The sequence below is a fragment of the Scyliorhinus torazame genome, chromosome 9 (assembly GCF_047496885.1).
Source record: "Scyliorhinus torazame isolate Kashiwa2021f chromosome 9, sScyTor2.1, whole genome shotgun sequence".
NCBI lineage: Eukaryota > Metazoa > Chordata > Chondrichthyes > Carcharhiniformes > Scyliorhinidae > Scyliorhinus > Scyliorhinus torazame.
In genome coordinates, this window is record NC_092715.1 from 174,048,162 (window position 1) to 174,070,466 (window position 22,305).

General features: G+C 47.9%; 1 protein-coding gene across 5 annotated transcripts in view; it reads right to left on the bottom strand.

Moving 5' to 3' along the window:
• auh (AU RNA binding protein/enoyl-CoA hydratase) overlaps positions 1-22,305 on the bottom strand; it is a 448,738-nt gene that overhangs the window by 238,417 nt on the left and 188,016 nt on the right. For 4 of the 5 annotated variants that reach the window (XM_072516831.1, XM_072516830.1, XM_072516828.1 and 1 more), the window contains exon 4: positions 15,421-15,507. The exons of the other annotated variant lie outside the window; for it this stretch is intronic. In XM_072516831.1, coding sequence (XP_072372932.1) covers positions 15,421-15,507 — 87 coding nt within the window. The remainder of the gene's footprint in view (positions 1-15,420; positions 15,508-22,305) is intronic. 5 annotated transcript variants of the gene reach the window in all.

Genomic DNA, 22,305 nt, shown 5'->3' on the forward strand with positions numbered 1-22,305 from the left:
GGAGAGGGACATGACGGATGTTGAGGCTAGGGATGGATGTTTAAATACTCAAGGTCAAGTCGGCATTAGAAAGGGGGAAGTTTTGGGTATTCTAAAAGGCATTAAGGTGGACAAATCCCCAGGTCCGGATGAGATCTATCCCAGGTTACTTAGGGAAGCGAGGGACGAAATAGCTGGGGCCTTAACAGATATCTTTGCAGCATCCTTGAGCACGGGTGAGGTCCCGGAGGACTGGAGAATTGCTAATGTTGTCCCTTTGTTTAAGAAGGGTAGCAGGGATAATCCAGGGAATTATAGGCCTGTGAGCTTGACGTCAGTGGTAGGCAAACTGTTGGAAAAGATACTGAGGGATAGGATCTATTCACATTTGGAAGAAAATAGACTTATCAGTGATAGGCAGCATGGTTTTGTGCAGGGAAGGTCATGTCTTACAAACCGAATAGAATTATTTGAGGAAGTGACAAAGTTAATTGATGAGGGAAGGGCTGTAGATGTCATAAAAAATGGACTTCAGTAAGGCGTTTGACAAAGTTTCCCATGGCAGGTTGATAGAAAAAATGAAGTCATATGGGGTTCAGGGTGTACTAGCAAGATGGATAAAGAACTGGCTGGGCAACAGGAGACAGAGAGTAGTGGTGGAAGGGAGAGTCTCAAAATGGAGAAAGGTGACTAGTGGTGTTCCACAGGGATCCGTGCTCGGACCACTGTTGTTTGTGATATACATAAATGATCTGGACAAAGGTATAGGTGGTCTGATTAGCAAGTTTGCAGATGATACTAAGATTAGTGGAGTTGCAGATAGAGAGGAGGACTGTCAGAGAATACAGCAAAATATAGATAGATTGGAGAGTTGGGCAGAGAAATGGCAGATGGAGTTCAATCCAGGCAAATGCGAGGTGATGCATTTTGGAAGATCTAATTCAAGAGCGGACTATACGATCAATGGAAGAGTCCTGGGGAAAATTGATGTACAGAGAGATATGGGAGTTCAGGTCCATTGTACCCTGAAGGTGGCAACGCAGGTCGATAGAGTGGTCAAGAAGGCATACAGCATGCTTGCCTTCATCGGACGGGGTATTGAGTACAAGAGTCGGCAGGTCATGTTACAGTTGTTTAGGACTTTGGTTAGGCCACATTTGGAATACTGCGTGCAGTTCAGGTCGCCACATTACCAGAAGAATGTGGATGCTTTAGAGAGGGTGCAGAGGAGGTTCACCAGGATATTGCCTGGTATGGAGGGTGCTAGTTATGAAGGAAGGTTGAGTAGATTAGGATTGTTTTTGTTGGAAAGACGGAGGTTGAGGGGGGACCTGATTGTGGTCTACAAAATTATGAGAGGTATGGACAGGGTGGATAGCAACAAGCTTTTTCCAAGAGTGGGGGTGTCAATTACAAGCAGTCACGATTTCAAGGTGAGAGGGGGGAAATTCAAGGGAGATGTGCGTGGAACGTTTTTTACGCAGAGTGTGGTGGGTGCATGGAACGCTTTACCAGCGGAGGTGGTAGAGGCGGGCACGATAGCATCATTTAAGATGCATCTCGACAGATATATGAATGGGCGGGGAGCAGAGGGAAATAGTTCCTTGGAAAATAGGCGACAGGTTAAGATAAAGGATCTGGATCGGCGCAGGCTGGGAGGGCGGAAGGGCCTGTTCCTGTGCTGTAATTGTCTTTGTTCTTTAACAACTTATATCAATGTATAACACGGTAACTGAGGGAACGAAGGAAGTTCTTTGTGAGCAAAGTACCGCCCCTGCATATACCTAAAGTCACTCCCAAAGAACAACAAAGAACAAAGAAATGTACAGCACAGGAACAGGCCCTTCGGCCCTCCAAGCCCGTGCCGACCATACTGCCCGACTAAACTACAATCTTCTACACTTCCTGGGTCCGTATCCTTCTATTCCCATCCTATTCATATATTTGTCAAGATGCCCCTTAAATGTCCCTATCGTCCCTGCCTCCACTACCTCCTCCGGTAGTGAGTTCCAGGCACCCACTACCCTCTGCGTAAAAAACTTGCCTCGTACATCTACTCTAAACTTTGCCCCTCTCACCTTAAACCTATGCCCCCTAGTAATTGACCCCTCTACCCTGGGGAAAAGCCTCTGACTATCCACTCTGTCTATGCCCCTCATAATTTTGTATACCTCTATCAGGTCGCCCCTCAACCTCCTTCGTTCCAGTGAGAACAAACCGAGTTTATTCAATCGCTCCTCATAGCTTATGCCCTCCATACCAGGCAACATTCTGGTAAATCTCTTCTGCACCCTCTCTAAAGCCTCCACATCCTTCTGGTAGTGTGGCGACCAGAATTGAACACTATACTCCAAGTGTGGCCTAACTAAGGTTCTATACAGCTGCAACATGACTTGCCAATTCTTATACTCAATGCCCCGGCCAATGAAGGCAAGCATGCCGTATGCCTTCTTGACTACCTTCTCCACCTGTGTAGCCCCTTTCAGTGATCTGTGGACCTGTACTCCTAGATCTCTTTGACTTTCAATACTCTTGAGGGTTCTACCATTCACTGTATATTCCCTACCTGCATTAGCCCTTCCAAAATGCATTACCTCACATTTGTCCAGGTTAAACTCCATCTGCCATCTCTCCGCCCAAGTCTCCAGACAATCTAAATCCTGCTGTATCCTCAGACAGCCCTCATCGCTATCCGCAATTCCACCAACCTTTGTGTCGTCTGCAAACTTACTAATCAGACCAGTTACATTTTCCTCCAAATCATTTATATATACTACAAAGAGCAAAGGTCCCAGCACTGATCCCTGTGGAACACCACTGGTCACAGCCCTCCAATTAGAAAAGCATCCCTCCATTGCTACCCTCTGCCTTCTATGGCCTAGCCAGTTCTGTATCCACCTTGCCAGTTCACCCCTGATCCCGTGTGACTTCACCTTTTGTACTAGTCTACCATGAGGGACCTTGTCAAAGGCCTTACTGAAGTCCATATAGACAACATCTACTGCCCTACCTGCATCAATCATCTTAGTGACCTCCTCGAAAAACTCTATCAAGTTAGTGAGACACGACCTCCCCTTCACAAAACCGTGCTGCCTCTCACTAATACGTCCATTTGCTTCCAAATGGGAGTAGATCCTGTCTCGAAGAATTCTCTCCAGTAATTTCCCTACCACTGAAGTAAGGCTCACCGGCCTGTAGTTCCCGGGATTATCCCTGCCACCCTTCTTAAACAGAGGAACAACATTGGCTATTCTCCAGTCCTCCGGGACATCCCCTGAAGACAGCGAGGATCCAAAGATTTCTGTCAAGGCCTCAGCAATTTCCTCTCCAGCCTCCTTCAGTATTCTGGGGTAGATCCCATCCGGCCCTGGGGACTTATCTACCTTAATATTTTTTAAGACACCCAACGCCTCGTCTTTTTGGATCACAATGTGACCCAGGCTATCTACACCCCCTTCTCCAGACTCAACATCTACCAATTCCTTCTCTTTGGTGAATACTGATGCAAAGTATTCATTTAGTACCTCGCCCATTTCCTCTGGCTCCACACATAGATTCCCTTGCCTATCCTTCAGTGGGCCAACCCTTTCCCTGGCTACCCTCTTACTTTTTATGTAAGTGTAAAAAGCCTTGGGATTTTCCTTAACCCTATTTGCCAATGCCTTTTCATGACCCCTTCTAGCCCTCCTGACTCCTTGCTTAAGTTCCTTCCTACTTTCCTTATATGCCACACAGGCTTCGTCTGTTCCCAGCCTTTTAGCCCTGACAAATGCCTCCTTTTTCTTTTTGACGAGGCCTACAATATCACTCGTCATCCAAGGTTCCCGAAAATTGCCGTATTTATCTTTCTTCCTCACAGGAACATGCCTGTCCTGTATTCCTTTCAACTGACACTTGAAAGCCTCCCACATGTCAGATGTTGATTTGCCCTCAAACATCCGCCCCCAATCTATGTTCTTCAGTTCCCGCCTAATATTGTTATAATTAGCCTTCCCCCAATTTAGCACATTCATCCTCGGACCACTCTTATCCTTGTCCACCAGTACTTTAAAACTTACTGAATTGTGGTCACTGTTACCGAAATGCTCCCCTACTGAAACATCTACCACCTGGCCGGGCTCATTCCCCAATACCAGGTCCAGTACCGCCCCTTCCCTAGTTGGACTGTTTACATATTGTTTTAAGAAGCCCTCCTGGATGCTCCTTACAAACTCTGCCCCGTCTAAGCCCCTGGCACTAAGTGAGTCCCAGTCAATATTGGGGAAGTTGAAGTCTCCCATCACCACAACCCTGTTGTTTTTACTCTTTTCCAAAATCTGTCTACCTATCTGCTCCTCTATCTCCCGCTGGCTGTTGGGAGGCCTGTAGTATACCCCCAACATTGTGACTGCACCCTTCTTATTCCTGATCTCTACCCATATAGCCTCACTGCCCTCTGAGGTGTCCTCTCGCTGTATAGCTGTGATACTCTCCTGAACAAGTAGCGCAACTCCGCCTCCCCTTTTACATCCCCCTCTATCCCGCCTGAAACATCTAAATCCTGGAACGTTTAGCTGCCAATCCTGCCCTTCCCTCAACCAGGTCTCTGTAATGGCAACAACATCATAGTTCCAAGTAGTAATCCAAGCTCTAAGTTCATCTGCCTTACCCGTAATGCTCCTTGCATTAAAACATATGCACTTCAGGCCACCAGACCCGCTGTGTTCAGCAACTTCTCCCCGTCTGCGCTGCCTCAGAGCCACACTGTCCCTATTCCCTAGTTCTCCCTCAATGCTCTCACCTTCTGACCTATTGCTCCCGTGCCCACCCCCCTGCCATACTAGTTTAAACCCTCCCGTGTGACACTAGCAAACCTCGCGGCCAGGATATTTATGCCTCTCCGGTTTAGATGCAACCCGTCCATCTTATACAGGTCACACCTGCCCCGGAAGAGCTCCCAGTGGTCCAGATAACAGAAACCCTCCCTCCTACACCAGCTGTTTAGCCACGTGTTTGTCTGCTCTATCTTCCTATTTCTAGCCTCACTGGCACGTGGCACAGGGAGTAATCCCGAGATTACAACCCTCGAGGTCCTGTCTTTTAACTTTCTGCCTAGCTCCCTGAACTCCTGCTGCAGGACCTCATGCCCCTTCCTGCCTATGTCGTTAGTACCAATATGTACAACGACCTCTGCCTGTTTGCCCTCCCCCTTCAGGATTCCCTCTACCCGTTCGGAGACATCCTGGACCCTGGCACCAGGGAGGCAACATACCATCCTGGAGTCTCTTTCACGTCCACAGAAGCGCCTATCTGTGCCCCTGACTATAGAGTCCCCTATAACTATTACTCTTCTGCGCTTTGACCCTCCCTTCTGAACATCAGAGCCAGCCGTGGTGCCACTGCTCTGGCTGCTGCTGTTTTCCCCTGATAGGCTATCCCCCCCGACAGTATCCAAAGGGGTATATCTGTTCGAGAGGGGGACAACCACAGGGGATTCCTGCACTGACTGCCTGCCCTTTCTGGTGGTCACCCATTTCTCTGCCTGCACCTTGGGTGTGACCACACTTACATAACTGCGATCTATGACGCTTTCCGCCACCTGCATGCTCCTAAGTGCATCCAATTGCTGCTCCAACCGAACCATGCGGTCTGTGAGGAGCTGCAGTTGGGTGCACTTTCTGCAGATGAAGCCATCCGGGACACTGGAAGCCTCCCGGACCTGCCACATCTCACAGTCAGAGCACAGCACCCCTCTAACTGACATTGCGTCAATTAATTAAAATTAAAATTTGTCTTTTTTTTTTTTTTTAATACTTTTTTTAAATTTCAAAGTTACTGTCAACTTCGGGAGTTGGTATTTGTCCTTCAACTCCTCCAGTCCTATGAACCTACCATCTACAGAGAGATACCTAATCTTCTTGAACCCTTCCCTCTTCCAAATGCTATAAGTGTGTCGAACCACAACGGTACAAATCTATGGTTCTGCAGATTGGCGACAAAACCGACATGTAGCCTAAACTGATTCCAAATTGTAAGGGATGCCACCACAATTGGCTAGTTGTATGGCAGGGAAGAATGGGAGAGGGGCAGTGACCAATGCCTTTAACACGACCCAACAGAGGAAGCCTCGTCCATTTGCCCCCACCCCGACCCCTACTTCCCCACCAACCCCGCACCTTCTCTACATTCGCCACTCAGTAGTATAACAATAAATTTGGTAACCCCCCCTCCTCGAACAGCATCCCCTCTGTAGAAAAGCTATCTGAATCCTGGGTGTCCTACCTGCCCACACAAAGGCTGAGATTAGCTTATCCACCCTAATGAAAAAAGCTTTGGAGAGGAAGATCAGAAGAGATTGAAACACGTTTCGGAATCTCGGCAGAGCGTTCATTTTGATCGTTTGTACTCTTTCCAGCAAGGAAAGCATCCCACCTCTTCAACTAACCTTTCACCCCCTCCACTAGACTGGCCAAGTTCAATTTGTGCATCAAGGTTCACTTGAGTCACCTGAATATCAAGATATCTCGATTTTGCCTTGATCAGGTTGCTTCACAGCTCCAGGGTCCCAGGTTCGATTCCCAGCTTGGGTCACTGTCTGTGCGGAGTCTGCACGTTCTCCCCGTGTGTGCGTGGGTTTCCTCTGAGTGCTCCGGTTTCCTCCCACAGTCCAAATATGTGCGGGTTAGATGGACTTGCCATGTTAAATTGCCCTTAGTGTCCAAAACTGTTGGGTGGGATTGCTGGGTTACGGGAATAGGGTGGAGGTGTGGTCTTGGGTAGGATGCTGTTTCCAAGGACCAGTGCAGACTCGATGGGCCGAATGGCCTCCTTCAGAATTGTAAATTCTATGAAGTCTGCTCTCCAACCAGGGAATTTACCGGAAATACTTCGCACTTCGTCACGTCAAGTTTGTACCCTGAAAAGGATCCAAACTTTTTAACAGTCCCATTACCTTCCCCATGCATGACAGAAGGTCCGAGACGTACAGCAACAGGCCGTTCACATAAAGGGACACCATATGCTCCTTACTCCCCTCTCAATACCTCGCCATTCATTCAACGACCCAAGTGCAATGACCAGGGTTTCAATATCAAGCGCAAACAACAATGGGGACAACAGACATCCCTGTCAAAATTTTGTGCGCCTCCTCCAGCATTGACACGATCCAATCGCTCCTATCTGAGACTGCCCTCTCTAACGCTCGAATCGTCGTGCCCTGCGACTCCGGTCGCTGCTCCACCCTATATAACGGCCCACGAAGAGGAGCTACTGCTACCTCAATCACCCTGGACAGGTCCTCTCCCTGTATCTCCTGCCGGTGCTTCTTGAATTCACCAGCAATGAACTCCATTAACTGCTCCATTGGCAATGGGGAGGGCGACGGCAACACAGTGAGGTCCGCCATATTTTTCTTTGCTGCGTCACGAGGGGCCTCCAAATTTTGAGCAGGGCTTTGGTTCAATTTAAGCCTTGTATTATAACCCAACGACACCCCACACCAGAGGAGAACCCAACAAGCTTCACTTGCTTTGTTCTATTTCCCAACAAAACATCCGATAACTGGTAGAAAGGGCCAAAAATGAAGTCTCCAAGTGGGAGCCACCTTGTGTGCAAACGATCATCTCATGGCCACCACCGGAAGTCCTTTCATTTCTTCGTAATACTATACAACAATTTATAAATAAAATTATATCATCTTGCCTAAAACATAGAACAGGACACACAGTGTACAAGTTGAAGTAGCATAAGGCAGCACAATGGTTAGCACTGCTACCGCACAGTGCCAGGGACCCAGGTTCGATTACACCTTGGCTGACTGTGTGGAGTCTGCACGTACACCCAGTGTCTGCGTGGGTTGCCTCCGGGTGATCCTGTTTCCTCCCACAATCCAAAGATGTGCAGGTTAGGTAGGGTTACGGGATTACAGAAATAGTGAGGCGGGATGGGCCTAAGATGCTCTTTTGGAGGATCGGTGCAGACTTGAAAAGCCAAATGGCCTCCTTCTACACTGTACGGATTCTATGGATAAGGGAGTGGTAAGATGGCCACTTCAGGAAACAGCTTTTTCTCACTCTGCGCAAACTGGTCCGTTGTCTCCAAGGCTGGTGTTTGGTTGTGGATTGGTCTGTGGCAAGATCTGTATGGGGGTTTAGGGTTGGGAATTGATTTGAGAAAAGGGTACATTTGCAACCAATTACATGTTATAAGACAGAACGGTGAATAAACAAAGAATAATTAAAATGTGTAATCTCTTGGGGATTTCACACATTTCGCAGATTTAGTAAAGCTGCTGGTAAATGTTTCTGATCCAAACTCCCTTTCTATTTATTCATATTAAGTTTTTGTTTTCTATTTGGTTCACTTTAGCTGAATTAATCAATACTTTCAGAATTTAATCCACTCGATAAAGTTTATTTTTCAAGGGGCGGTAAGGTGGTGCATTGGTTAACGCTGCTGCCTCACGGCGCCGAGGACCCGGGTTAGATCCTGGCCCCGGGTCACTGTCCGTATGGAATTTGCACATTCTCCCCGTGTCTGCGTTGGTTCCACCCCCATAACCCAAAGATGTGCTGCGTAGGTGGATTGGCCATGCTAAATTGTCCCTTAATTGGAAAGTAAAGAATTGGGTTCTCTAAATTTAAAATAAGATTATTTTTCAAATAAAACATCATACAAATGACTTATTTTCCACAAATTTAAAGCATAGACATTCACGAACTGTCAATTGTTATATCAGCCTCCCCAAACAGGCGCCGGAATGTGGCGACTAGGGGCTTTTCACAGTAACTTCATTTGAAGCCTACTCGTGACAATAAGCGATTTTCATTTCATTTGTATTTAATCTATTGGCGGCTGTGCCTTTAGCTACCAAGACCCAAGGTCTGGAAATCCCTCCCGAAACACCTCTGCTATCCGCCCCTGTTTCTTTCTTGAAAACCTTACTCAAAAACCACCTCTTCTGATCAGCTCCCCCCGATATTTCCTTCTTTTGCTCAACAACCATTTTTTCCTGATATATGTCCGAGAAGCACTTTGTGTAATATTTCTACATTAATAATTGCAAGTTATTGTTATGCTAATGCGGGTATTGAAGCATAGGCACAAGGGGCATTTTTTAAGAAGAAAGTATTTAAAACAGCTTCAATTTGCCAAATGAAACTTGGATTCTGAAATACAGAATTCGACTGCAAAGTTTCCAAGGGACCAAGAACAAAAAGTAGTACAACATCTGGGGCGCGATCTTTCCAAAAGGGAACAAAGTCCCTGAGCGAGCGCGTTTAGCTGCGTGTTTCCCAGCACTTGCCGTGCCGATAAACACATGGCTATCCAACGCGACTCGCTTTGAATAACGGGCCTAAACAGGGAATGCCTCGGCATCCCGATCTCCGAGGCCCTCAAAAAGATCCCCGACCTTCCCCCCCAGCCAAAACATAGGAGGGTCCTCCAGCTTGTTTTTGCTAAGATTTAGAAGGTGAAGTGGTAATTTGATCGAAGTCTTTAAGATATTAACAGGAATAGACAGGGTAGATGAACTATTTCCACTGGTTGGAGATTCTAAAACTAGGGAGCATAATCTAAAAATTAGGGCCAGACTGTTCAGGGGAGATGTTAGGAAGCACATCTTCACTCAAAAGGTGGTAGAGGTTTGGAACTCTTTCCCACAAACAGCAGGTGAAGTTAGAACAGTTGTTAATTTTAAATCTGAGATAGATAGATCATAGAATTTGCTGTGCAGAAGGAGGCCATTCAGCCCATGGGGTCTGCACCGGCCCTTAGCACCCGACTTAAGCCCATGACTCCACCCTATCCCGTAACCCAGTAACCCCAGCTAACCTATTTGGCAGGAAGGGCAATTTAGCATGGCCAATCCACCTAACCTGCACATCTTTGGACAGTGGGAGGAAACCGGAGCACCCGGAGGAAACCCATGTAGACACGGGGAGAAAGCAAACAGTCACCCAAGGGGGAATTGAATCAGGTTCCCAGGAGCTGTGAGGCAGCAGCGCTAACCATTGTGCCACCATGCCACCCATTTTTGTTAAGCAAAAACATTAAGGGATATAGGCCAAATGCAGGTATATAGACTTAGGCCACAGATCAGCCATGATCTCATTAAATGGCGAGACAGGCTTGAAGGGCTGAATGGCCTACTCCTATTCCTATGTTCTATGATCCTATACTCCAGAACTAGCTGTACTCTTAGCCAATTTGTTCCAGTCAAACTACAATACTGGCATCTATCCAACAATGTAGAAAATCCAATCCATCCAATTGCTGCCCATCAGTCTCCTCCCACTATCAGCAAAGCGATGGAAGGCATTACCGACAGTGCTATCAAATCTGTTCACTAATGCTGTGTTCGGGTTCTGCCACAAAGCTCATTACAGCTTTGGTCTAAACATAGACAAAAGAGCCAAATTCCAAGGTGATTACCCTCAAGGTAAAGCAGCATTTGATCAAATGTGGCACCAAGGAACAGTAATGGAATCCGTGATTTCAAAGCTTGTGTTTTCGGAGACGGACACCAATTGAAAAGAGAAACTCAAAAAGGAAATCTAAAAAGCAACCAGAGAAGGCAAACTGACCTTCCAGTTTCTAAAGAAATGAGAACTATAACTGAGATTGAAAACCAAAACTTCTGAAAAGACTGAGATTAGTTGAGGCTTTATAAAGTTGTGCAGCGCCATCAAAGCTCAGTAGTAGAACTTGATGAGGCAAGTGGTACAGGCAAGCTGAAGAAGAAAGGTTGGAAGCTAAGAATAAGCAAATGCATGACTCCAGCAGCTGTTTCTATTACTAAAGGACATTAGTGAAGCAGAGGGGTTTTACAACAATCGATGATAGTTTCATGATGGTAGCTTTCAATTCTAGATTTTACTAAGTGAATTTAAATTCCATCTGTTGTGATGGGATTTGAACCCATGTCCCCAAAGCATTAGCCTGGACACCTAAAAATTAAGGCTGGATAATAGGTATTTGCTAACCTTGCCAGAGATGCTCACATCCCATGAATGAATTCAAAAATAGGGGAGGCGATTCTCCGAGTCCCATGTCGGGCCGGAGAATCGGAGCAACTGCGCCGGCGCGTTTGGCGCTGTGCCGGCCGCGGGCCGCTGGAATCGGCGGGGAGAGGGGCTCCCTCACCGGGGAGGCCTCTGATGGTGTCTGGCCCACGATCAGGGCCCACCGATTGGCGGGCCGGACTCTCTGTGGGCGGGCCTCCTTTCTTCCGCTGGCAATGTTATATCCCTGTGCCATTTTTGTGCGGGGTGGCCTGGGGGAGGATGGCCACTGCACATGCGCTAGTTGGTGCCTGCCCAACTGCGCATGCGCGGGACCCAAGACGCCGTGCCGAGGCCCCGCCTCCGCAAATTGCGCCATGCCCCTGCCAGCCCTACGGAGGCCCCAGAATGTGGTCTGGGAACGGGCGCCGACGCCGGGGTAACCGGGGTTTCTACTCCGGCGTCGGCACTTAGACTCCTGTTGGGAGAATCCCGCCCAGGATAGTTGTGCACTGAGCACTGGCTATATGGCAAAAGTGCAGATCTCACAATGTAGCACAAGATCAGCTAATTTAGGTGAATTACATAAACTCCCTTTATCTAACATCTGGTGTGATGGAAGTGCCTCTTTGAGGAAACCAGCGTTTTGGTAGCCCTTCAGAACTACTGGGAAAAACTAAGGATTGCAGCCATTTGAAGATAAAGGGAGCATGTGGAGAGAAAAATCTGTTAACAAGATGTATTTTCCCTTTTCTAACTCTTTTTGATTATATTTGTCAGCCTTTCTAAAGGCTGCATAGCGTACCCAAAAAAGCAGAAATGGCTGTAATCCTTCGTATTCCAGATACCCATACTTCAAGCTCAGCTCAAATTCAAGCAACTGCCAAAGGAGGTCCTTGTCACACACTAGTGCTTCAAGGATTCCATGCTGCTAAGAAAAGTCACTTACGAACACCCAGAATATGTTTCAGATGGGCTTAAGAAAATCTGTTGTACTTTGGGAAAAATAACAATGCAAACGAGTCCTGCTATTCCATCGAAAAAGGTAAAAGTCAAGGGCATGCTAACAGATGCATTATGTTGAACTGTGAGAAATACATGAGCTGAATTCAATTTAAAATTATATGCAGAATTGTTCTCTCCCACCAGTGGCAGGCAGGATTCATGGCAGTGTAAGTTTTGAAGGAAAATGTGAAAATGGAGAATAAAAACATTTTTAAAAAAAGATCTGGGGCGAAATTCTCTGACCCCCTGCCGGGTCGGAGAATTGCCGGGGGCTGGCGTGAATCCCGCCCCCGCCGGTTGCCGAAGTCTCCGGCACCGGATATTCGTCGGGGGCGGGAATCGCGCCGCGCCGGTTGGCGGGTCCCCCCGCTCGATTTTCCGGCCCGGAGGTCCTGCCGATAAATTGCCCGTCCTGCCGGCGTAAATTAAATCACCTACCTTACCGGCGGGACAAGGCGGCGCGGGCGGGCTCCGGGGTCCTGGGGGGGGCGTGGGGCGATCTGACCCGGGGGGCGCCCCCACGGTGGCCTGGCCCACGATCGGGGCCCACCGATCCGCGGGCGGGCCTGTGCCGTGGGGGCACTCTTTCCCTTCCGCCTCCGCCACGGTCTCCACCATGGCGGAGGTGGAAGAGACTCCCTCCACTGCGCATGCGTGGGAAACTGTCAGCGGCCTCTGACGCTCCCGCGCATGCGCCGCCCGGAGATGTCATTTCCGCGCCAGCTGGCGGGGCACCAAAGGCCGTTTCCGCCAGCTGGCGGGGCAGAAATTCCTCCGGCGTCGGCCTAGCCCCTCAATGTTGGGGCTCGGCCCCCAAAGATGCGGAGCATTCCGCACCTTTGGGGCGGCGTGATGCCCGTCTGATTGGCGCCGCTTTGGGCGCCAGTCGGCGGACATCGTACCGTTTCCGGAGAATTTCGCCCCTGGAATCAGTTGAGGAGACACTTTAAATTAGGGCATATGTCGTTATTAACACCATTATGTGGATACCATAGATTTGCACCTTGGAGGGATGAATGGGATGTGAAGGAGATGGTGGGAGGGAGGGATAGAGAGGGTAAGGGACCTCTATGTTGAGCGTAAATTTGCAAAACTGGAGGAAGTGGGAGATAGGTTTGAGTTGCCGAGGGGGAGCGAGTTTAGATATTGGCAGGCAAGGAATGTTGCGCGGAAGGAGCTGCTTTTGTTTCCTCGACTGCCGGACTACACCCCAGTGGAGAAGTTGTTGGTCCCGGATAAGTGGGGGTGATGGGAGGGTTGGGGATATCTATGGATGGTTGGGAGAGAAGGGGTCGGCCCGAGTGGCAGGGATTAAGCAGAAATGGGAGGAAGAGTTGGGGATTGGAATTAGATAGGAAATTTTCCAGTGAGATAATGCATTGAATCAATTCAACCTCCTCCTGGGCGAGGATGAGCCTTATACAGTTTAAGGTGGTACATAGGGTTCACATCAGGCTCAGATGGGTGGGGTGTGTGCAAGAGGTGTGGGAGTGGTTCGACGAACCATGTTCACATGCTCTGGGGGTGTTCAAAGTTGAGTAGCGACTGGGATGCGGTGTTTGAGAGTCTGTCAGGGATTGTGGGGACGAGAGTGATGCCAGACCCTATGACGGCGATCTTGGGATGTCGGAGGCGCCGGGGCTGCAGGAAGGGAAGGGGGCCGGAGTGGTGGCCTTCACCTCCCTGATTGCCCAGCGGAGGATACCATTGAGTTAGATTTATAAACAGAGACCCAAGGTCAGAATCGAACCCTGGTCCCTGGCGTTATGAGGCAGCAGTTACAGGGATCGGGCTGGGGATTGGGCCCAGATAGAGTGCTCTTTCTGAGGGTCAGTGCAGACTCAATGGGCCGAATGGCCTCCTTCTGCACTGTAGGAATTCAATGTTTCTGTGAACTTGATCTGTAGCGTGGTAGGCAATCGTATTTGAAGGATTTATCTAAATGCTTCTTAAATGTTGTGAGGTTTCCCACCTCTACCACCCTTTCAGGCAGTGAGTCCCAGATTTCCAACACCACCTGGGTGAAAAAGATTTTCCTCAAATCTCCTATAAATCCCCTGCCCCTTACCTTAAATTTGTCCTCTTAGGTTGCAGAGGTTGCAGGCTTGGGAGTGATTATCGAGGAAGATTTGGTGAGGTGCTGCAGTGCATCTTGTAGATGATTCACACTGCAGTTATGTTATATTGGTGGTGGAAAGAGTGAAAGATTAAGGTGGTAATGAGAGAAGAGGGGCGGGATTCTCCGACCCCCCGCCGAGTCGGAGAACCGCCGGGGCGCGGAGTGAATCCCGCCCCCTCCAGCTGCCGAATTCTCCGGCGCCGGGGATTTGGTGGGGGCAGGAATCGGGCCACCCCGGCGATTCTCCGGCCCGCGATGGGCCGAGTGGCTGCCCGTTTTCGGCCGGTCCCGTCGGCATAAATTAGAGTAGGTATTTACCAGCGGGACCTGCGCAGGCGGCCTCCGGGGTCCTCGGGGGGGGGATTTGGCCCCGGGAGGTGCCCCCACGGTGGCCTGGCCCGCGATCGGGGCCCACCGATCCGCGGGAGGGCCTATGCCGTGGGGGCACACTATTCTTCCGCGTCAGCCGCTGTGGTCCTCCGCCATGGACGACGCGGAGATGAACCCCCCCTTCGCATGTGCTTGGGATGCGCCAGCACACATTGCCGCTCCCGTGCATGCGCCAACTTGCGCCGGAGGCGGAGGCCTTTCGGCGCTGGTTGGCGTGGCGCCAAGCCCCTTCCCCGCCGGCCAGCGCGGCGCAAACCACACCGGCGCCGGCCTAGCCCCTGAAGGTGCGGCCCATCGCCGGAGTGGTTCACGCCACTCCTCGGCGCCGGAGTTGCCCGCCCTGCCGATTCCCGCAGAATCCCGCCCAAGATGTTGATCAATTTAGCCTGGCCAATCCATCTAAATTGCACATCTTTGGACTGTGGGAGGAAACCAGAGCACCCGGAGGAAACCCAGGCAGACACAGGAGAATGTGCAACTCCACAGAGACAGACACCTGAGGTCGGAATGGAACTCGGGTCCCTGGCGCTGTGAGGCAGAAGTGCTAACCACTATGCCACCCACTTTTGCATATGTTTTTCTGATGGCATCTTCACTAAACATTTTGTTCTAACCAGTTTTTCAATCCCTCACAAATGAAGTTTATTAAGACAAGAAAGGTTATCATTCATTCCAAACTCATTCTTTACAATACAAAACAAAAATATACTTTTTTTAGCCTTAATTTAACTTGAGAGTCATTCTATGTTGACTGCATTTGTTTCAGCAAATGAATCCAATTTATTAATTGAACAAAAGCATTAGAATTATAAAATACATAAAGACTGCAAAAGCTGGCCACTGTTTTAGCTAGTTGCATAATCAGTACAAGTTTAATATGTGTACAGTATATTTCCAAATATTTTGTGTTCACTATATTATTATTAATCTGAGATCATTACTTACCCAGCTCATTAATTAAACTTCTTGCTTTGGAAACAAATGGACCAACTTCACTGGCTTGCATTTTTGCTCGTTCTTTCAAATCAGCACCTGAAATAAATGAATCTTCTCAATACTCTTAATTTGAACAGCATGTCCTTAGCTTCACAAAATGACCACAAAAATGTTTGCAAAGCTACAATATCACAGCTGATTCACTGTAAATATGACAGTTTAGTATCTGTATCTAGAAGCATAATGTAAGTAAAACATGATCCATACATCGATAAGAAACAATATTTTAAATTTCTGAGCCACATTCTGCAATTTGGCATCCATTAAGATGAAAATTGTGGAAGAATGTCAGGAGAAAATCCAAGCCAGAATCTGCAATCAAAAACAAAATATTTGATGGTCCCAATTAGAGAATAGAGCAAGCAAAATACAAATTTGTGCAAAGGATAGCTCATTAAACTGGAAGTGTCAATTACCAAATGTATTTAAAATAGTCTAAACAGTGACAAAAGCTAGAATATCTCTAACCATAGAAACATAGAATCATGGAAATTTACAACACAGAAGGAGGTCATACAGCCCATTGTGTAAGTGCTGGCTGAAAAAGTGTTATCCAATTAAATCCCACTTACAAGCTCTTGGGCCATAGCCATATATTTTCGGGCACTTGAAATGCATAGTCAAGTAAATGGGATGAGGGTTTCTGCCTCTCCCACCCTTTCAGGCAACAAGTTCCAGAACCCTACCACTCTCAGGATAAAAATATTTCTCAACTGCCCTCTAATCCATCTACCAATTACTCTAATTCCATGCTTCCTGGTTATTAATCTCTGTTAAGGAAAATGTGTACTTCACACAACTCCATCTAGACTATTCAATTTTATACACCTCAATTAAATTTCCTCTCAGCGTCCTCTGTTCTAAACAACCGCAGCCTATCCAAAGTTTCCTCATAGCTCCAATTCTCCAGTCCTGACAGACTCCTCGTAAATGTCCTCTGGACATTGTTTCGTGCAATCATATCCTCCCTGTAGAATGGTGACCAGAACTGCTGCAGTGCTCTCACTGTGGCCTAACTAATGTTTTATACAAGCCACACTCCAAAAATGCTTGACTAGTTGTAAGCACTTTGGAGATTTCCAGTGGTTGCGAAAAGCACTATATGAATGCAAGTTTGTTTTTCCCCTTTTTTAGCATAACCTCCCTCCTCTTGTATGCGAAGCCTCCACCAACAGAAGAAAATATCACTAATAACTTCTTAACCATCTTATGGCTGGGATTTTCCAGCCATTCATGCCGGTGAAAACTTCTGGTCGCGCCGCCGGTATGATCTTCCAGTCTGGCTGACGGTGAACCCCCCACCACAGGTTACCCGGCGGTGGGGGGTACATGCAACGGAAAACCCTGCTGACAGTGGCGGGACCAGAAGATCTCACCATCAGCCAATGACGGGCCGCCTCCGCCATTGCTAAACATGCCTCAGGGGGATGCAGAAAATCCCACCCTATCTGGAAGCAGGGACGATAGTGACGTTTAAGGGGCATCTTGACAAATACATGAATAGGATGGGAATAGAGGGATACGGAGCCCGGAAGTGTAGAAGATTTTAGTTTAGACGGGCAGCATGGTCGGCGCAGGCTTGGAGGGCCGAAGGGCCTGTTCCTGTGCTGTACGTTTCTTTGTTCTTTGTCTGTTCTGCTATCTTCAGGAATCTGTGGATAGGAACACCAAGTCCCCTCTGTTCCTGCTGGCTTCTCACTATCCTGTTCATTCCTTATTCCCTTGCCTTGTTTTCCCTCACAAATGCATTACGTCAGACTTCTCTGGATGAGTTCTGTTTGCCACTTTTCTTCCCACCTGAGAAGTCCCACAGACTAAATCTTCCTTTTTCACTGTCAACCACACGGCCAATATTTGTATCATCTGCAAACTTCTTAATCAGCCCCACAGCAAACCCCCCTCTCCTCCCCCTGCCACATTTAATTCTAAATCATTGCTCTGTACTATGAAAGGCAAAGGACCGAGTACTGAACCCTGCAGAATTCCACAGGAACCCGCCTTCCAATCACATACGCTCCCCTCAGCCATTGTTCTTTGTTTTCTGCCACCTAGTTAATTTTGGATCCACCTTTCCACTTTCCCTTGGATCCCATCAGATTTTACTTGTGGTGGCAATGGCATTGGACTAGTAATCCAGAGATCGAGACTAGTGTCCTGGGGCATGGATTCAAATCCCACCACTGCACTGGTGGAATTCAAATTAAATTCAATTAATTAAAATAAAAAATCTCAGGTGAATGAAACTACAAACCCAATAATGGCATTTAAGGAAGGGAATCTGCCATTCTTACCTACATGTGACTCCAGGGGCGTCATTCTCCGCCGGCGGGAGTCTCCGTTTTGCCGGCGCCCGGGGGTTTCCCGACGGCGTGGGGCTGCCCCACAATGAGAAACCCCATTGACCGGCCGGTGTTATGGAGACTCCCGCCGGCGGGTCGGGGCAGAAATGTGGCGGGGCGGGTAGGAGAATTTCGCCCCAGATCCAAGAAACATGGTTGACTCCTAATGACCTTTTGAAATGGCGGGAAACAAATGCTGGCCTTGCCAGCGACACCTGGATCCCATGAAAGATTTTTTTTTTAAATAAGGGTCCTTATCGAAAGCCTTGCCAAAATAGATAAAGAGTAATCAGATGCACAACCTTCATTAAATATTTTGAGGCAGGAACAAGGAGGTCAATCAAGTTCGTCAGACATGAACCTTCCACAACAAATCCCTTCAGATTGTCCTTGATTAATCTGTGCTATTCTAAATGACAACAAATAGTGTCCCCCCAGAACAGCTTTCAATAATTTTTCAACCACCTACGCTAGACTGACTGCTTATTATTATTCGGACTATCTTTTTCTTCCATTTTAAACAATTGTCTTATGTCAGCAGTTCTCTAATCCTTTGGCAAAATGCCTGTAGTCAGACAGGAGCTGGGAAATGATGTCAGGGCTTCTGCTATTTTCTCTCATGCTTCTCTTAACAGTCAGGCATTTCACCCAGACGTGGCAATTTACCTACATTTAATGATTTTAATTCCTTTAAGATTTATAGCCATTTGATACTACAGAACTTGAGTATTGCTGAAAAAAGAGACATTTCAGAGCTTTTCATCTTGCCCTCAGCAGGAAACTTCAAAAGAATACCAATATAAGGAAGGAACGACAATTTATGCCGGAGGAGAAGAAAGTGCTGATTGGTTGGCAAGTGGACTCTGATTGGTAGGGGCATTGCCTTAGAGGATGCACCAAACATTAATTTATGTTTAAATCAGGCAGTTTGACCCTGAATGGTCACGGCATAACCCTGAGGAATGAGTCAACAAATGACTACCATTTATTTTGTTTAGCTGAAATAGGCACAAATGTGCATACATGTTCTTTCTGTTTGCAAAGAACAAGGCCACGTGTATTAATATATGTCAGCTGCCAGTACACAAATGCAGCACACTGACGATCTGAAATTGGTTGTCAGCGTAATTCTTAGCACACCGAGAATTATTTACTAATAATTTAGAATGACCAATCAGGGCACCGAAAAGCTGTCTCGTTGACGAACAATTTGGAAAACATTTCACACCCCACCCAGAGTTACCAGAGCTGCTTCTGAGCTCACAACCCCAAATGATCAGGTAGCAACCCCAACAGAGGTTGCCACCCACAGTTTGGGAAACCCTGCTTTGAGGCACTTATGGACAAGTAGAACACTGTTTATTTGGCTCCAAAAATAAGTTTTTACTGCATTGGCAAAACATAATTGCCAAATACATTCAGCTGAATTCTCCGCCCCCCGACGCTGAAATCACGTTCGGCGACGGGGCGGAGAATCCGTGTCCGCAGACAAAATCAGGACCGGCGCCGGTTTCGCTGTTCTCCCCCCCACTAAAATCGGCGTACTCGGGAAGTACGCCACGTCACAGGTATCCACCACCTCAGGCCATTGCCCGAGGCCCCCTCCCCCCCCCCCCCCCCCCCCCCCGCCCCGTGCTATTCACAGTCCCCGACCGGCCAAATTCCCGACGGCGTGGATCTAACATGGTCCTGTTGTTCGGGAACCTTGCGTGGTGGCTGCGGACTCAGTCCAGGACCGCCACAGCCGGGGGAGGGCCGATCGGAGGGCAGGGGGCCTCATTCGGGGTGGAAGGCAAAGTGTGCGGGCGGTCCAGGCGGGTGAGCGGCCGATGCGGGGCATTATTTCTGCGGTCCTCGTCCGCGGGCTGAGTCCGCCATGGAGCAGGGTGCGGTCTCTGGGGGCTGCCGCCGTGCACATGCGTGGCATATGACCCGGAGGTGCCTTATCGGCAGCTAGAGCTACGGGCTTCAGGACAGCTGCCTGCTAGCCCCCTACAAGACAGTGCATCTGTGGCCTTTTGACGGCAGTTTTTCTGGCGTAAAAGACCACAGTTTTCACGACGGCGTGGGGACATAGTCCCAAAAACAGAGAAAAACAGTGCTCCCTTCAAACTTTTAGATTCCATAAACTAATGTGTAACATAAAAAGAAAGTAACCAATATATACAGTAAGGAATTTTTAGAGGAACGCACACATATACATAACACTCTCTCATCCCTCTAACACACACTCTTACCTCTCTCATGCACCCGCTCACCTCTCTCTCACACACACTCTCATCTCTCACACACTCATCTCTCTCACACACACGCATCATCTCTCTCACACACACTCATCTTTCTCACATTCACTCTCTCATCTCTCACACACTCATCTGTCTCTCACACACACACTCATCTCTCACACACACACTCTCATCCCTCTCACACACTCATCTCTCTTATCTCTCACACACATTCTCATCTCTCACACACACTCTCATCCCTCTCACACACACTCTCATCTCTCACACACACACTCTCATCTCTCACACACTCATCTCTCTTATCTCTCACACACTCATCTCTCTCACACACACTCATCTCTCACATACACTCTCTCATCTCTCACACACACACACGCATCTATCTCTCACACACACTCTCATCCCTCTTACACACACTCTTATCTCTCACAACTCATCTCTCTCGCACACACTCATCTCTCTCACATACACTCTCTCATCTCTTACACACACTCATCCTCATCTCTCTCACATACTCTCTCATCCCTGACACACATTCATCTCACACACACTTCTCCTCTCTCACACTCTCACACACTCTCATCTCTCTCTCACACATACACTCATCTCTCTCTCACGCACACAGACTCATCTCTCTCACACATACATTCTCACACATACCTCTCTCACATACACGCAGACTCACAGCTCTCTCACTGATGTACTCCCAGCTCTCTCTCACACATGCACACACTCTCTCGCACATGCACACTCTCTCTCACACGCACTCTCTCTGCCTTCTCTCACACACGCACATTTGCATTTCTCTCACATATACATTCTCATCTCTCTCTCACGCACACGCAGACTCTCAGCTCTCTCACACATACGCACATTTTCAGCTCTGTCTCACACATGCACACTCTCAATTCTCTCCCACAAACGCATTCATTCTCATCTCTGCCACACACGCACTCATTCACTCTCTCCCACACACAGACACTCACTCACTCACACTCTCATTTCTCTCTCACACATGCACACTCATTCTCATCTCTTCTACACACACACACTCATTGGGCGAAATTCTCCTACCCGCCCCGCCACATTTCTGCGCCGACCGGCCGGCGGGAGTCTCCGTAACTCCGGCCGGTCAATGGGGTTTCCCATTGTGGGGCACCCCCACGCCGTCGGGAAACCCCCGAGTGCCGGCAGAACGGAGACTCCCGCCGGCGGAGAATGACGCCCATTATCTCTCATTTCTCCCAAATACACGCTAACTCTCATCTCTCCCACACACACACACTCATTCACTCTCATCTCATTCACACACTCATTTACTCTGACCTCTCTCACACCAAATGCTGTAAATTAACAGCTTCTTCTCACTGAAAATATGTACTACATACATATATACTCAGTTATGGTGTTTCTCAATAAAGTGCAGAAGGAATGGTTCAATCAATCACTGCTTCCTTCCTTTCACATTAGTGCTTGAAACTGTCGTAGTTATGTCTAGAATTGATAATACTGTACCAAGCTATTTTAAAATATATAATACCATACTGCATCATCAGTTCCACTCATAGTCATAAGCCTAAAATTTTCATCTAAAAGAGAGCTCCCAAACTATTTATTTATTTTTGTTAAAAAAATTTAGAGTACCCAATTCATTTTTTTTTCCAATTAAGGGACAATTTTGCGTGGTCAATTCACCTAGCCTGCACATCTTTAGGTTGTGGGGGTGAAACCCACGCAAACACGGAGAGAATGTGCAAACTCCACACGGACAGTGACCCAGAGCCGGGATCGAACCTGGGACCTCGGCGCCGTGAGGCAACAATGCTAACCACTGCACCACCATGCTGCATTCAAATTATTTATTTTACTTAATTTACTTATTTTCCCAATTTAACTTAAAGCCCCTTATAATTTTGAGCAACAATCAGATCTCTTAATCTTTTCTGCTCCGATGAAAAGTATTTCCTCATAACTAACACCTATTGTGCAATTATATTAAGCTTGTGCAAATGTTTGGAATCATAGGATCACTACAGTGCAGAAGGAGACGATTCGGCCCATCAGGTCTGCACCGACCAAGGGTACCCTACCTAAGGTCAGGGCCCCACCCAATCAAAATTTAACCCAGTAACCCCACCTAACTTTTTGGACACAAAAGGCAATTGATCATGGCCAATCCACCTAACCTGCGCATCTTTGGACTGTAGCGGGAAACCGGAGCACACGGTGGAAACCCACGCAGACACGGG